The sequence below is a fragment of the Heptranchias perlo genome, chromosome 22 (assembly GCF_035084215.1).
Source record: "Heptranchias perlo isolate sHepPer1 chromosome 22, sHepPer1.hap1, whole genome shotgun sequence".
Lineage (NCBI taxonomy): Eukaryota > Metazoa > Chordata > Chondrichthyes > Hexanchiformes > Hexanchidae > Heptranchias > Heptranchias perlo.
The window spans coordinates 19,603,117-19,620,273 of NC_090346.1; the positions used below are offsets into that span (position 1 = coordinate 19,603,117).

Consider the following 17,157-nt stretch of genomic DNA (forward strand, 5'->3'; position numbering starts at 1 on the left):
TAATTTTCAGTGCCAGACAGGTGGATTGGTAGTAATTAACACTTATTACATTGTTAAAATGGTACTCAGACTGGAATGGACAAGACTTTCTGTGGCGAGTTTAGTTTGTATCTACCGCGCAAATATAGCAACTTCATGCCATTCAATGCATTTCAATGGTGAGGCAGACAGTGAGATGCCGTTTTTGAGCAGCTACTGGCGGAGTGGCGCAACTCAGACAGCAACATTTGGATATTTGAGTTTAACTGTGCATCTCCCCTCGCCTGAAGTTGCTGTAACATTTGCACGTAAATAACGGCGAGCGCCATTAGCCTCACTGTTATTTTGATAGGAAAATCTGGGCCAATACAAATAAAAAAAATGGTAATGGAGAAAATAATGGGATTTAAGATAGGTAAACCTACAGGATCTGATTCTTTACATAACAGGATATTAAAAGAAGTAGGTGAGGAAATTGCTTAAGCATTAGTCATAATCTTTCAAAGCTCTCTTGATTCAGGAATTGTGCCATTAGATTGGAAACATGCTACATACGAATTAAGAGCTGGACTAGGCCATTCGGTCCCTTGAGCCTGCCCTGTCATTTGATAAGATCATGGCTGATCTGATTGTGACCTCAATCCTACTTTCCCATCTACCTACTATAACCTTTGACTCCGTTGTTAATCAGGAATCTATCTAACTCAGCCCTAAAAATATTCAATGACCCTGCCTCCACCACCCTCTGGGGAAGGGAGTTCCACAGACTCACGACCCTCTAAGAGAAAAAATTTCTCTTAATTTCCTTATTTTTAAACTGTGGCCCCTAGTTCTAGTCTCTCCCACAAGGGGAAACATCCTCTCAGCATCTACCCCTTCTAGTGCCCTCAGGATCTTATATGTTTCAATAAGATCACCTCTCATTCTTCTAAACTCCAGTGTATATAGGCCCAACTTGTCCAACCTTTCTTCATCCCAGGAATAAGTCGAGTGAACCTTCTCTGAACCGCCTCTAAAGCAATTATGTCCTTTCCTAAATAAGGAGACCAAAACTGCACACAGTATTCTAGATGTGGTCTCACCAATGCCCTGTACAACTGCAGAAAAACATCTCTACTTTTATATTCCATTCCCCTTGCAATAAATGACAACATTCCATTTTCCTTCCTAATCACTTGCTGTACCTGCATACTAACTTTTTGTGATTTATGTATTAGACACCCAGATCCTTCTGTACCTCAGAGTCCTGCAATCTCTCTCCATTTAAATAATATACTGCTTTTCTATTCCTCCTGCCAAAGTGGACAAGTTCACATTTTCCCACATTATACTCCATCTGCCAAATTTTTGCCCACTCACTTAACCTATCGATATCCCTTTGCAGACTCCTTATGTCCTCTTCACAATTTACTTTCCTACCTACCTTTGTGTCATCAGCAAATTTAGCAACCATACATTCAGTCCCTTCATCCATGTCATTGATATAGATTGTAAATAGTTGATGCCCAAGCACTGATCCCTGTGGCACTCCACTCCTTACATCTTACCAACCTGAAAATTACCCATTTATGCCTACTCTCTGTTTCCTGTTCGCTAACCAATCCTTTATCCATGCTAATATGTTACCCCCTACACCATGAGCTCTTATTTTGCGTAGTAGCCTTTGATGTGGCACCTTGTCAAAAGCCTTCTGGAAATCCAAGTACACCACATCCACAGGATCCCCTTTATCCATGTTGCTTGTTACTTCCTCAAAGAACTCTAATAAATTAGTCAAACACGATTTCCCTTTCACAAAGCCATGTTGACTCTGCCTGATTGCATTGAGATTTTCTAAGTGCCCTGCTATAACCTCCTTAATAATAGATTCTAGAATTTTCCCTGTGACAGATGTTAAGCTAACTGGCCTGTAGTTTCCTGCTTTCTATCTCCCTGCTTTCTTGAATAAAGGCGTTACATTCGTTATTTTCAAATCTGATGGGACCCTTCCAGAATCTAGGGAATTTTGGAAAATTAATACCAATGCATCTACTATCTCTGCAGACACTTCTTTTAAGACCCTAGGATGAAGTCCGTCAGGACCTGGGGACTTGTCAGCTTTTAGTTCTAGTATTTTTTTCAGAACCCTTTCCCCGATGTAAATGTTTTAAGTTCCTCCCTCCCTTTCACCTCTTGATTCACAATTATTTCTGGCATGTTACTTGTATCCTCTACAGTGAAAACGGACGCAAAATATCTGTTCAATTCATCCGCCATTTCCTTATTCTCCATTACTAATTCCCCAGACTCACTCTCCAGAGGACCAATGCTCACTTTACTTACTCTTTTCCTTTTTAAATACCTGTAGAAACTCTTACTATCTGTTTTTATATTTCTAGCTAGCTTTCTCTCGTACTCTAATTTCTCTCTCCTTATTATTCTTTGCAGTTTTTTTATATTCTGACCAATCTTCTGACCTGCCATTAATCTTCGTGGAATTGTATGTTTTTTCTTTCAATTTGATACTATCTTTAACTTCCTTAGCTAGCCACGGATGGTACATCCGTCCCCTAGAGTCTTTCTTTCTCACTGGAATCTATCTTTGCTGAGTGTTATAAAATATCTCATTAAATGTCTGCCACTGCATCTCTACTGACATATCCCATATGCTAATACCACTCTATTATTTAAGAAGGATGGGGGAGAGAAACCAGGGCCTAAATTTTAACAATGAGGCAGGACCTCAGCAGGGTTGGTGGGGGTGGGGGGGGGTGTCAATAAGCAGGTGGGAAACCCGCTCAGTCTCCACATTCATGCAGAGGCTGAAGGAGTTCACCTCCAGCATTAGTGGACTGGTGGCGCAGGTAAGTGAGGGAATGTCTGCGATGGAGGGAAAGGCAGCCTCCATTGAGCTTTAAGCACGGCTCACAAATGAGTCCATTCAGGCCCTGTCAAGGGCCATGCAGACTCTGGATGCCAAAACGTCTGCTTCCTTAAACAGGCAGACAAGATACTTTAGCCGTGGCCTCCCAGCCACAGCTATTGTCCAGCAGAGTGGCAGGAGTGATGTGGCCGCGGCCCAGGAGAGGGATGATGGAAAAAGGGGACATGGAAGCCACCCAAAGAGCTCCCACGTCTCACCCGTTGGGCCCCCCCCACCCCCAACCGGTACCCACAATGCTGCCTCCTCTCCAGATGGCCAAGTCAGCTCCTGCAGAGGTGCAGGTGGAGCAGTCTTTGGAGGGGCCCTCATGGGCTCCGAAACTCAGAGGTCGTAGGCCGAAAGCATCTAAGCAGTCCGGGCATGAATCTGAGCAACCTGCAACTACCTCTGTTGCATCAATATGGGATGCATCATGTAGAAGCTGTAGGAAGAGGAAGTCAAAAGTTTTGTAATCGTCAAGGTTGGCTGACAGACTGTCATGCTTTTCATTTATATTTGGTTTTTGTTAAATTTTTGTTAAATTTACATTAAATGATATGATTCTCACCACCGCTGCCACACAGAATCATAGAATCGTTACAGCACAGAAGGAGGCCATTCGGCCCATCGAGCCCGTGCCGGCTCTATGTAAGAGCAATCCAGTTAGTCCCATTCCCCCGCTCTTTTCCTGTAGCCCTGCAAATTTTTTCCCTTCAAATACTTATCCAATTCTCTTTTGAAAGCCATGATTGAATCTGTATTCACCATCCTTTCAGGCAACACATTCTTTTTTTTTTATTCGTTCACGGGATGTGGGCGTCGCTGGCGAGGCCAGCATTTATTACCCATCCCTAATTGCCCTCGAGAAGGTGGTGGTGAGCCGCCTTCTTGAACCGCTGCAGTCCGTGTGGTGACGGTTCTCCCACAGTGCTGTTAGGAAGGGAGTTCCAGGATTTTGACCCAGCGACAATGAAGGAACAGCGATATATTTCCAAGTCGGGATGGTGTGTGACTTGGAGGGGAACGTGCTGGTGGTGTTGTTCCCATGTGCCTGCTGCTCTTGTCCTTCTAGGTGGTAGAGGTCGCTAGTTTGGGAGGTGCTGTCGAAGAAGCCTTGGCGAGTTACTGCAATGCATCCTGTGGATGGTACACACTGCAGCCACAGTGCGCCGGTGGTGAAGGGAGTGAATGTTTAGGGTGGTGGATGGGGTGCCAATCAAGCGGGCTGCTTTATCTGGGATGGTGTCGAGCTTCTTGAGTGTTGTTGGAGCTGCACTCATCCAAGCAAGTGGAGAATATTCCATCACACTCCTGACTTGTGCCTTGTAGATGGTGGAAAGGCTTTGTGGAGTCAGGAGGTGAGTCACTCGCCGTAGAATACCCAGCCTCTGACCTGCTCTCGTAGCCACAGTATTTATATGGCTGGTCCAGTTAAGTTTCTGGTCAATGGTGACCCCCAGGATGTTGATGGTGGGGGATTCGGCGATGGTAATGCCATTGAATGTCAAGGGGAGGTGGTTAGACTCTCTCTTGTTGGAGATGGTCATTGCCTGGCACTTATCTGGCGCGAACGTTACTTGCCACTTATGAGCCCAAGCCTGGATGTTGTCCAGGTCTTGCTGCATGCGGGCTCGGACTGCTTCATTATTTGAGGGGTTGCGAATGGAACTGAACACTGTGCAGTCATCAGCGAACATCCCCATTTCTGATGTTATGATGGAGGGAAGGTCATTGATGAAGCAGCTGAAGATGGTTGGGCCTAGGACACTGCCCTGAGGAACTCCTGCAGCAATGTCCTGGGGCTGAGATGATTAGCCTCCAACAACCACTACCATCTTCCTTTGTGCCAGGTATGACTCCAGCCACTGGAGAGTTTTCCCCCTGATTCCCATTGACTTCAATTTTACGAGGGCTCCTTGGTGCCACACTCGGTCAAATGCTGCCTTGATGTCAAGGGCAGTCACTCTCACCTCACCTCTGGAATTCAGCTCTTTTGTCCATGTTTGGACCAAGGCCGTAATGAGGTCTGGAGCCGAGTGGTCCTGGCGGAACCCAAACTGAGCATCGGTGAGCAGGTTATTGGTGAGTAAGTGCCGCTTGATAGCACTGTCGACGACACCTTCCATCACTTTGCTGATGTTTGAGAATAGACTGATGGGGCGGTAATTGGCCGGATTGGAACATAACTACTCACTAAAAAAGCTTTTCCTCACGTCGCCTTTGGTTCTTTTGCCAATTTGTGTCCTCTGGTTCTCGACACTTGCGTCAATGGGAACAGTTTCTCTTTATTTACTTTATCTAATCTAGTCACGATTTTGAACACTTCTATCAAATATCCTCTCACCCTGCTCCAAAGGAGAACAACCCCGGCTTCTCCAGTCTATTCACATAACTGACGTCCCTCATTCCTGGAACCATTCTAGTAAATCTTTTTTACATCCTCTCTAAGGCCTTCACATTCTTCCTAAAATGTGGTGCCCAGAATTGGACACAATACACCAGTTGTGGCCGAACCAGTGTTTTATAAAGGTTCAACATAACTTCCTTGCTTTTGTACTTTAGGCCTCTATTTACAAAGCCCAGGATCCCTTATGCTTTTTTAACCGCTTTCTCAACCTGCCCTGCCACCTTCAAAGATTTGCGTACATATACCCCCAGGTCTCTCTCTTCCTGCACCCACTTTAGAAATATATCATTTAGTTTATATTGCCTCTCATCGTTCTTCCTGCCAAAATGTATCACTTCGCACTTCTCTGCATTAAATTTCATCTGCTAAGTGTCTGCCCATTCCATCAGCCTGTCTATGTCCTCTTGAAGTCTATTACTATCCTCCTCATTGTTTACTACACTTCCAAGTTTTGTGTCATCTGCAAATTTTGAAATTGTGCCCTGTACACACAAGTCCAAGTCATTAATATATATCAAAAAAGCAGTGGTCCCAGTACCGACACCGGGGGAACACCACTTCCTCCAGTCTGAACAACAACCATCCACCACTACTCTCTGTTTCCTGTCACTTGGCCAATTTCGTATCCATGCTGCCACTGCCCTTTTATTCCACGGGCTTCAATTTTGCTGACAAGCCAATTATGTGGCACTTTATCAAACGTCTTTTGGAAGTCCATATACATATCATCCGCATTGTCCTCATCAACCCTCTCTGATACCTCATCAAAAAACTCCATCAGGTTGCCCAAGCATCTTGCCTTTTCATGTGCTTCATTATGAACGGTGAGACTTGATGCCGCCCATTGGACGCATTTACAATGGGCGTATGTGTGGTGTGTGGTTGTAGGACTGTTTTGTGCAACCTGGGGCGGGGTGGCGGGGGGGGGGGGTGTGGTGGTGGTGGTCGTTACAGGTGGTCTGAGTACTTGATTATAGTCGCTTTGCAGATCTCCCTGTGAGAATCTATCAAATATGAGTGACTCCCTGGCATGACGAGCAAGTGAGAAACTGCTCTGCCAATGGTTCGCCCATCGTCGTCATCCTCCTCCTCGTACTCTTCTTCAATGTTGATGGCAGATGCAGCTGCTTCTTGAACGCATGGGACCTCATCTGTCGATAACCCTCTCTGTTGAGCAATATTGTGCAGTACGCATCACACGATTATTATTCTACACACCCTTGCCTGTGAGTACTGTAGGGCTCCCCCAGATCAATCCAGGCACCAGAAGCGCATCTTCAGCATTGCTATGGCTTGTTCAATGACAGTCACATCATGACCAGTCTGTCATTGTACTGCTGCTGTGCCTCGCTGGTGGGTTTTCTCAGAGGTGCCATGAGCCACGTCTGCAGGGGGTATTCCTTGTCTCCAAGGAGCCAGCCCTTAAGTCTTATTTGTGCATGGGAGGGGGCCAGGATGTTGGATTTGCGCAGAATGAAGGAATCATGGCAGCTGCCAGGGAATTTGGCACACACCTGTAAAAAACCTCTTTCGGTGGTAGCAAACCAGCTGCACATTGATGGAGTGATATCCCTTTCGGTTGATAAACATTCCTGGCTCATGTGGAGGTACTCGGATTGCTACGTGTGTGCAATCAATTGTGCCTTGTACCCGTGGGAAGCCAGCCAGTGAGTGGAAACCCACTGCCCTTTCAGTCTGGCTGATGTCGTTGATGGGGAAGTTGACGTAGTGAGATGCCCTGGCAGACAAGCCACCTGTGACCTGTTGTATACACTTATGTGCAGACGACTGAGAGATCCCGGCGATGTCACCGGTGGCGCCCTGGAAGGATCCGGAGGCGAAGGAATTGAGGGCAGTGGTGACTTTAACTGCGACGGGCAATGCGTGCCCACCAGGCCTATCTGGGAGCAGCTCTGCATAAAGGAGCCTGCAGACGTCTATGACTACGTGGCAACTCAATCTGAGCCTCGGTAGGCACTGCTCCTCAGAGAGATTTAGGAAGCTCAGCCTCTGCCTGTGCCTGTAAACCTTCGCACGACAGTAATGCGTCCTGCGACGTCGGCCCCTCCGTTCTTCCTCTCTCTGCTCTTCTGCAGGTACTTGCGGAGCTGCAACTCCCAGAACTGCACGCCATGCTTGCTGCAGATGCTGATATGCCTCCTCCTCAGATGTACTGCTGAATACATCCATTGCGCCCGCCCCATCCTGATGGTGTCAGTTTGAGGGGGTCCAAAATGTAGGTAAATATGTGTGAACACAAGAATCCTGAGTATGAACAAAGAAATCTCAGTCGAAACACAAAGAACTCCCAGCCAAAGGTTTGTCTGAGAGAACTGATTGCCCTGCTGCAAAAACTCACCATTTATCAATCACTGGTTTAAATGTCCGAATGGCTGCCAGCTGCAACTCGCCTCCGTTTCCATGGCGTGTTTCAGATGTCACGGGAGACACATTCAGGTAGAGTTAAAATCGTCTGTCTGCCTCAATCCACAAAAATTTAATCCAGTTAACTACTTCAACTATCTTAATTGCCCCTTTAAATGTCACTTCCGGGTTTCAGAAGTGTGCGTTATTTGGCGGGTTGGAGCTGGGATTCATTCCCGCTCCAAACCTTTATAATTTTTACTGCCACCCCAGCCCCCAACCCACCCGTTCTTCCAGGTTAAAATTTAGGCCGAGGTAACTACAGGTCTGTCAGTTGTGTGGAATCTAATAGAATCTATTAAGGACAGAGTGAATTGAACACTTGAACACATACGAGCTGATCAGAGACAGCCAACGTGGCTTTGTTAAGGGTAAGTCATGTCTGACTAATCTATTTGAATTTTTTGAGGTCACTAGTAAGCTGGATAAGGCAGTGTCTATGGATGTTATCTATATGGACTTCCAGAAGGAATTTGATAAGATTCCACACAAGAGATTATTAGCAAAAATGACAGCACACAGAATTGGAGGCACCTTTTGACTTGGGTTGGAGATTGGTTGGGAGGTAGGAGACAGAGAGTGGGGATAAAGGGTTCGTATGACAGATGTCAGGTTGACAATACAAGTGAGAACCAGGCTGAATATAGAAGGTACAGAGGAGAAGTGTAAAAGGAAATAAGAGGGGCAAAGAGAGAGTATGAAAGCAGCTAACATAAAAGGGAATCCAAAAAGCCTCCAAAGGCATATAAATAATAAACAGATAGTAAGAGGAGGGATGGGGCTGATTAGGGACCAAAAAGGAGATCTACGCATGGAGGCAGAGAGCATGGCTGAGGTACTAAATGAGTACTTTGCATCTGTCTTTACCAAGGAAGAAGATGCTGCCAAAGTCACAGTAAAAGAGGAGGTAGTTGAGATACCGGATGAGCTAAAAATTGATAACGAGGAAGTGCTAGAAAGGCTGGCTCTACTTAAAGTAGATAAGTCACCTGGTCCAGAGGATGCATCCTAGTTTGCTGAGGGAAGTAAGGGTGGAAATTGCAGAGTTGCTGGCCATAATCTTCCAATCCTCCTTAGATACTGGGGTGGTGCCGGAGGACTGGAGAATTGCAAATGTTACACCCTTGTTCAAGAAAAGGTGTAAGGATAAACCTGGCAACTACAGGCCAGTCAGTTTAACCTTGATGGTAGGGAAGCTTTTAGAAACGATAATCCAGGACAAAATTAATAGTCACAAGTGTGGATTAATAAAGGAAAGCTGGCAAGGATTGGTTAAAGGCAAATTGTGTTTAACCAACTTGATTGGGTTTTTTGATGAGTTAACAGAGAGGGTTGATGAGGGCAATGCAGATGATGTTGTGTTATATGGACTTTCAAAAGGCGTATGATAAAGTGCCACATTATAGGCTTGTCAGCAAAATTGAAGCCCACGGTATTAAAGGGGCAGTGGCAGCCTGGATACGAAATTGGCTAAGTGACAGGAAACAGAGAGTAGTGGTGAACGGTTGTTTCTCGGACTGGAGGAAGGTATACAGTGTTTCCCAGGGATCAGTACTAGGATCACTGCTTTTTTTGATATATATTAATGACTTGGACTTGGAAGTGTAGTAAACAGTGAGGAGGATAGTAATTGACTTCAAGAGGACATAGACAGACTGGTGGAATGGGCGGACACATGGCAGATGAAATTTAACACAGAGAAGTGCGAAGTGATACATTTTGGCAGGAAGAAAGAGAGGCAATATAAACTAAATAGTACATTTCTAAAGGGGGTGCAGGAACAGAGAGACTTGGGTAATATGTGCACAAATCTTTGAAGGTGGCATGACAGGTTGAGAAAGCGGTTAAAAAAGGATATCTTTATAGATAGAGGCCTAGAGTACTAAAGCAAGGAAGTTATGTTGAACCTTTATAAAACACTGGTTTGGCCACAACTGGAGTATTGTGTCCAATTGTGGGCATTGCACTTTAGGAAGAATGTGAAGGCCTTAGAGATTTACCAGAATGGTTCCAGGGATGATGGACTTCAGTTATGTGGATAGACTGGAGAAGCTGGGGTTGTTCTCCTTACAGCAGAGAATTTAAAAGGAGATTTGACAGAAGTGTTCAAAATCATGAAGGGTTTAGATAAAGTAAATTAAGAGAAACTGTTCCCATTAAGGGAACATTAAGGAAGGGTCGAGAACCAGAGGGCACAGATTTAAGGTGATTGCCAAAAGAACCAAAGGCAACATGAGGAAAAATGTTTTTATGCAGCGAGTAGTTATGATCTGGAATGCGCTGCCTGAACGGGTAGTGGAAGCAGATTCAATTATGGCTTTCAAAAAGAAATTGGAGAAATACTTGAAGGGGAAAAATTTACAGGGCTAAGGGGAAAGAGCGGGGGAATGGGACTAACTGGATTGCTCTTACAAAGAGCCTGCATGGGCTCGATGGGCCAAATGGCCTTCTTCTGTGCTGTAACTATTCCATGATTCTATTCTGATTGGCAGGATGTAACAAGTTGTGTTCCCAGGGGTCTGTCCTGGGGCCTCAACTTCTCACCATATTTATTAATGACTTGGATGAAGGAATAGAGAGTTGTATATCGATGTTTGCAGATGACACACAAGTTTGGAGGGACAGTAAATAGTGCAGATGGGAATAGGAATGTATCACAGGGACCCAGACAGATTAAGTGAGTGGGCAAACTGAGGCAAATGAAGTTCAATGTGGGCAAGTGTGAGGTCATCCACTTTGGACCCAAGGAAGGTAAATCGGAGTATTTTTTAAATGATGAGATACTAGGAACTGTAGAGGAGCAAAGAGATTTGGATGTCAAAGTACACAAATCATTAAAAGCTAGTAGACAGTTACAAAAAGCAATCAAAAGGACTAATGGAATGTCGGCCTTTATCTCATGAGGGCTAGAATACAAAGAGGAGGAAGTTATGCTTCAGTTATACAGAGTGTTGGTCAGACCTCATCTGGAATACTGCATTCAGCTTTGGGCACCTCACCTCACCTTGGAGGGGGTGCAGTGCAGATTCATCGAAATGATACCGTGGCATAAAGGGTTAAATTATGAGCACAGGTTGGACAAACTTTGTTTGTATGCCCTTGAATATAGAAGATTGAAGGGTGATCTGATCAGGGTGTTTAAAATATTAAAAGGATTTGATAGGAGAAACAATTTTGTCTGGTGGGGAAATCAAGAACAAGGGGATATAATATTACTGCTAAATCATTCAGGAGCGAAATTAGGAAGCACTTTTTCACACAAGGGTAGTAGAAATTAGGAACTGTTCCCTCCCGCCCGCCCGCACCCCCCCCCCCCCCCAAAAAAAAAAGGCTGTGGATGCTAGGACAATTGGAGCTTTCAAGACCGAGATAGATAAATATATGTTAGGTAAGGTGCAGATCAGCCATGATCTAATTGAATGGTGGAGCAGGTTGGAGGGGTTGAATGGCCTACTCCTGTTCCTAATGTTCCTATGAAGTCCTTTTTAACCACTATTATTTACATTGCCATGAAATGCTTCTCAACGAATGTCTGTTATATGGATATGAAATTCCACCTCAAACATCAGGCTTTACATGGGTATGAAAAGCATCCAAGGTGTGTATTAAAGCCAGATGCAAAAATATTGTCTATCTCAGTCTGATACAATGAGGGTCAATTGTCTCATTAGGCCAGGATGACCCTTAGTCATTCTAAGAATAGTTGTTGCTTTTTTTAAATCTGCAGCAAACAGGACAGGTAACCAGATTTACTAACAGGATTCTGGTGAATCACTGATCTGGGAAGGAGTCAGATAGATAGCCTTCCTACGGAGAAAGGGGACAAAGACACACAGGGGGTGGAACTTTCAACTTCGTTGGGGGTGTAAAATGGGCGGTAGCGGATCATCTGTCCGTTATATACCCTGCCCAATTTTCCTTTCTATTGACTTCAGGCGGGGTGTATAATGGCGGACTGATCCGCTACCCCCCATTTTACATTCCTGCTGAAGTTGAAAGTTCCACACAAGGTCAGCCAGCCAACAAGGTCTTGGGAGGAAGTCCAGTGAGGGGAAGATCAAGAGACTAATTAGGATAAGTTAAGTGAAGCCACCAATATGGATAGTGTGATGTACATTTATAAATCATTTTTCTTGTTATTGAGGTGGGTTCTGTAGTTAGTTGAATTGAGATGAGATTTGATTACATCTGTTATTCTACATTCACTTGCTGTCTTGTTAAAATAAAGCAGCTTAATGATTTCTATCTGGCCTCATCGCTAAAGTTTTTCAGTCTGTCTTCGGAAAGACTGGAAAAATGCATGAGGGCAAATGCAAATAACACGATATCCAGTTTAGATCACAAAAGGTCCTACTGTTAAACCCACAGGTTGCACTAAAGTATAATTAAATATTGGGCTGTCCAGACACACTGCTGAATGTAAGACACTCAGGCGCCTTATGGGAGTAACCAACACCATTGAACCTGAGAGAATATACAAGGCAAACTCAAAGCTTGTAATACATGGGTATGAAATCTCTCTCAACCATCAGTTTTCACATGGGTATGAAATCCTTCTCAACCACCGTTTCTTTTTAAACTAGGTATGAAATCCTTGTTAATAATCAGTGGATTATTTTTTAAGCACTAAATTGCTACCATGCCGTGTTATTGCTTAATTCAAACTATTGGATAATTTCTTTTTTTAGTGCAAGAAAACTATTTTGATTTATAAACCAGTAGACTGTATATTGTGTCTATGTTAAAAAGATATACAAGTGTCAAACGATTCAAATTTCTTACCGGTGTGAGGAATTTGTAAGTAAGATGAGCATTTTCTGCCAAAACATCAGCAGCCAAGTCAAAATACTGAAAAAGTAAAGCAAAATAATTCAGTAGTTTTCTGAGTTGTACCATTAAAATATTGTTTGAAATTTATAATCTATATTCTATACCAGTTCTAAACATCCATTGTGAAATTTTAATCTGGTTCTTCTTCAGTATGCCTCATAAATATAATGTACATATTAAAATGATTATGAAATTCACTAGCTTTCATACTGCTAAGATATATATACACACATCTAAAAGTCATATTTCTATTTTTAAAAAACCTTAGACATTTAATCTGCAATGTAACCCTAAAAGCAAACTCTAAAATAAATGATAAAAACATGTTTTAAAATAATTACTCTCTCTACCTGTATGTTTCCAATTCTGCATTGTTATATTAGGATTAATCATCAAGTTTGCTTTTACATGCATCATTTCACAGCAATATTAACACACTGGAAAACTATCAATTAATCCTTTGACTCCAGGTATTTAAGAGGCATTGAGTTGCAAATCTATGTAACTCATAGATTTACATAACCCTGCACAGTGCATTCAGAAAGTCTAACACAATTCAACTTGATAGCTCTGAACTCTGTCATGATATAAGGAACTTTGTTTGTGTTTCCTGTGAACCAACACTTGACCTAGTGTGTGATGTATATAGATTACAGTGGCGCAGATGAAGAATTTACTCTTATACTGCTGAGGTTATATTCCAGAAATAGAATAGGATGCTACGATATACTCCTTACATATCTAATAGATGGAAAAATGCCAGTGATAGATTGTGTACTTCAGGCTAAACTATTAACGTCAATTTATTGTTAGATGTAAATTTTTATAGAAGAACGAATAAATCAGCAGAGAAAAATAATATAGTCCTTAATTCTCACTAGTACATTAAAATTGTTTGAGACTAAGTAACAGAACATTTCAAGATTCTTGGAGTCCTTTGATAATTTTAAGTAGAACACATCTTGGCTTCTATAGGATTTCATCTCACCATAGTTTAATTTCACTAAGTGGCTCAATCCAGTGAACTAGCTGAACTAAAACAATGGCCAGCAGCTGTCATTTATCCTCAGGTCGATAGGCCTTTGGATAGAGGTATCAATGAAGCTGATTTCAAGGACACGGGAGGTGGGGCGGGAGGGTAGAAATTGGTATGTGCTGTGCCGTTTCTTGGGCGTAAAACAAGTGCAAAGCAAAGCATACCAATTTAACCGGTAATTGCCAGGAGGGGGCTGATCATGGCAGTGCACTCCTGCTCCTCCTGGGTCTACATGAATTTTAAAAAAACACCATTTTGGTGACGGCTACTTGCTAGGCTGCGTCCACTTAGGGAAAACCTGAGCTGAGCAAGCCCAATTCCTGCTGCACTCAGGGTAGCCCAATTTCCTTGACGGGTCCTAAAACAACCCTAATATCTCTTTTACGTGGCGCTTAAAATCACCATGACCTCATTCTGCCACGGGCGGAGGGGAAATTAACTGAGTTCTGCAGTTTCCTGCTAGTAACCCACTGGGAGTTAAAATCAACCCCTAGGATCGATAGCAACTTTTTGGAATGCTGCACTTTAGTCAAGTGTTCGACATGTATTACATGTTTGCTTGCCTGTCTTACCTGATCAAATTAAATCACAATTGTCAATTTTTAGATTTTCCAAATATCTTTTTGATATATATTAATGACCTGGACTTGGGGATTGAGAGTATAATTTAAAAGTTTGTGGATGACACGAAACTTGGAAACATAGTAAACAATGTAGAGGATAGTAATAGACTTCAGGAGGACATAGACAGACCTGTGAAATGGGCAGATGAAATTTAACGCAGAGAAGTGTGAAGTGATACATTTGGGTAGGAAGAATGAGAGGCAAGATGGTACAATTTTAGAGGGAGTGCAGGAACAGAGAGACCTGGGGGTGTATGTGCACAAATCTTTAAAGGTGGCAGGACAAGTTGAGAAAGCTGCTAAAAAAGCAAATGGGATCCTGGGATTTACCAATAGAGGTATAGAGTACAAAAGCAAGGAAGTTATGCTAAAGCTTTATAAAACACTGGTTGGGCCGCAGCTGGAGTATTGTGTTCAATTCTGGGCACTGCACTTAGTGAGGGTGCAGAAAAGATTTACTCAAATGGTTCCAGGGATGAGGGACTTCAGTTACGTGGATAGGAACATAGGAACATGAGTAGGCCATTCAGCCCCTTGTGCCTGCTCCGCCATTTGATAAGATCATGGCTGATCTGTGATCTAACTCCATATACCCGCCTTTGGCCCATATCCCTTAATACCTTTGATTGCCAAAAATCTATCTATCTCAGATTTAAATTTAGCAATTGAGCTAGTATCAATTGCCGTTTGCGGAAGAGAGTTCCAAACTTCTACCACCCTTTGTGTGTAGAAATGTTTTCTAATCTCGCTCCTGAAAGGTCTGGCTCTAATTTTTAGACTGTGCCCCCTACTCCTAGAATCCCCAACCAGCGGAAATAGTTTCTCTCCATCCACCCTATCCGTTCCCCTTAATATCTTATAAACGTCACTCAGATCACCCCTTAACCTTCTAAACTCTAGAGAATACAACCCCAATTTGTGTAATCTCTCCTTGTAACTTAACCCTTGAAGTCCGGGTATCATTCTAGTAAACCTACGCTGCACTCCCTCCAAGGCCAATATGTCCTTCCGAAGGTGCGGTGCCCAGAACTGCTCACAGTACTCCAGGTGCGGTCTAACCAGGGTTTTGTATAGCTGCAGCATAATTTCTGCCCCCTTGTACTCTAGTCCTCTAGATATAAAGGCCAGCATTCCATTAGCCTTATTGATTATTTTCTGCACCTGTTCATGACACTTCAATGATCTATGTACCTGAACCCCGAAGTCCCTTTGGACATCCACTGTTATTAACTTTTTACCATTTAGAAAGTACTCTGTTATTCCTTTTTTGATCCAAAGTGGATGACCTCACATTTGTCTACATTGAATTCCATTTGCCACAGTTTTGCCCATTCGCCAAATCTATCAATATCGCTTTGTAATTTTATGTTTTTATCTACACTGCTTACAATGCCACCAATCTTGGTTATGATGTGGAGATACCGGTGATGGACTGGGGTTGACAAATGTAAGGAATCTTACAACACCAGGTTATAGTCCAACTGTTTTATTTGAAAATCACAAGCTTTCGGAGGCTTTCTCCTTCGTCAGGTGAGTGTGGGATTCCACGGAAGGTTACCTTCCATGGAATCCCACACTCACCTGACCAATCTTGGTGTCATCGGCAAACTTAGATATGAGACTTTCGATGCCTTCATCTAAGTCGTTAATAAATACTGTGAATAATTGAGGTCCCAAGACAGATCCCTGCGGGACTCCACTAGTCACATCCTGCCAACGTGAGTACCTACCCATTATCCCTACCCTCTGTCGCCTTTCGCTCAGCCAACTTCCTAACCAAGTCCGTACTTTTCCCTCGATTCCATGGGCTTCTATCTTAGCTAACAGTCTCTTATGTGGGACCTTATCAAATGCCTTCTGGAAGTCCATATAAATAACATCCATTGACATTTCCCTGTCCACTACTTTAGTCATCTCTTCAAAAAATTCAATCAGGTTTGTCAGGCACAACCTACCTTTCACAAATCCATGCTGGCTCTCTCTGATTATCTGAAAATTCTCGAGGTGTTCAGTCACCCTATCCTTAATTATAGACTCCAGCATTTTCCCCACAACAGATGTTAGGCTAGCTGGTCTATAATTCCCTGGTTTCCTTCTCTCTCCTTTCTTAAAAAGTGGAGTGACATGTGCAATTTTCCAATCCAGAAGGACAGTTCCTGAATCTAGAGAATTTTGAAAGATTATAGTTAGGGCATCTGCAATGTGCTCACCTATTCCTTTAAAACCCTGGGATGGAAACTATCTGGTCCTGGGGATTTGTCACTCTTTAGTGCTATTATTTTCTTCATTACTGTTGCTTTACTTATATTAATTTTATCGAGTCCCTGTCCCCGATTCAATATTAGTTTTCTTGGGATTTCCGGCATGCTATCCTCTTTTTCTACTGTAAATACTGACACAAAGTAATCGTTCAACATGTCCGCCATTTCCCCATTATCAATGACAATATCCCCACTTTCAGTTTTTAAGGGGCCAACACTGCTCCTGACCACCCTCTTTTTCCTAATGTAACTAAAAGTTCTTCATATTGGTTTTGATATCCCTTACAAGTTTCTTTTCATACTCTCTTTTTGTAGCTCTTACTATCTGTTTTGTGACCCTTTGTTGATCTTTGTATCTTTCCCATTTGCCAGGATCTGTGCCATTTTTTGCCTTTTTGTATGCCCTTTCCTATACTGTCCCTTACTTCTTTAGTTGTCCATGGCTGTTTTTTTGGCAAGTAGAGTTCTTGCCCCTCAGGGGTATAAACTGATTCTGTATCACGTTAAATGTTTCCTTAAACATTTCCCTCTGATCATCAGTCGTTTTACCCATTAACAGATTTGCCCAGTTTACTGTGGACAGTCTCCATCTCATCCCATTGAAGTCGGCCTTACCCAAGTCTAGAATCTTAGCAGCTGACTCACTTTTTTCCCTTTCAAACACTACATTGAACTCGATCATGTTATGATCGCTA

At 43.0% G+C, this 17,157-nt stretch overlaps 1 protein-coding gene across 3 annotated transcripts in view; it reads right to left on the minus strand.

Moving 5' to 3' along the window:
* ift70 (intraflagellar transport 70) overlaps positions 1 to 17,157 on the minus strand; it is a 155,791-nt gene that overhangs the window by 65,411 nt on the left and 73,223 nt on the right. For all 3 annotated transcript variants that reach the window (XM_068003109.1, XM_068003111.1, XM_068003110.1), the window contains exon 10: positions 12,495 to 12,560. In XM_068003109.1, coding sequence (XP_067859210.1) covers positions 12,495 to 12,560 — 66 coding nt within the window. The remainder of the gene's footprint in view (positions 1 to 12,494; positions 12,561 to 17,157) is intronic.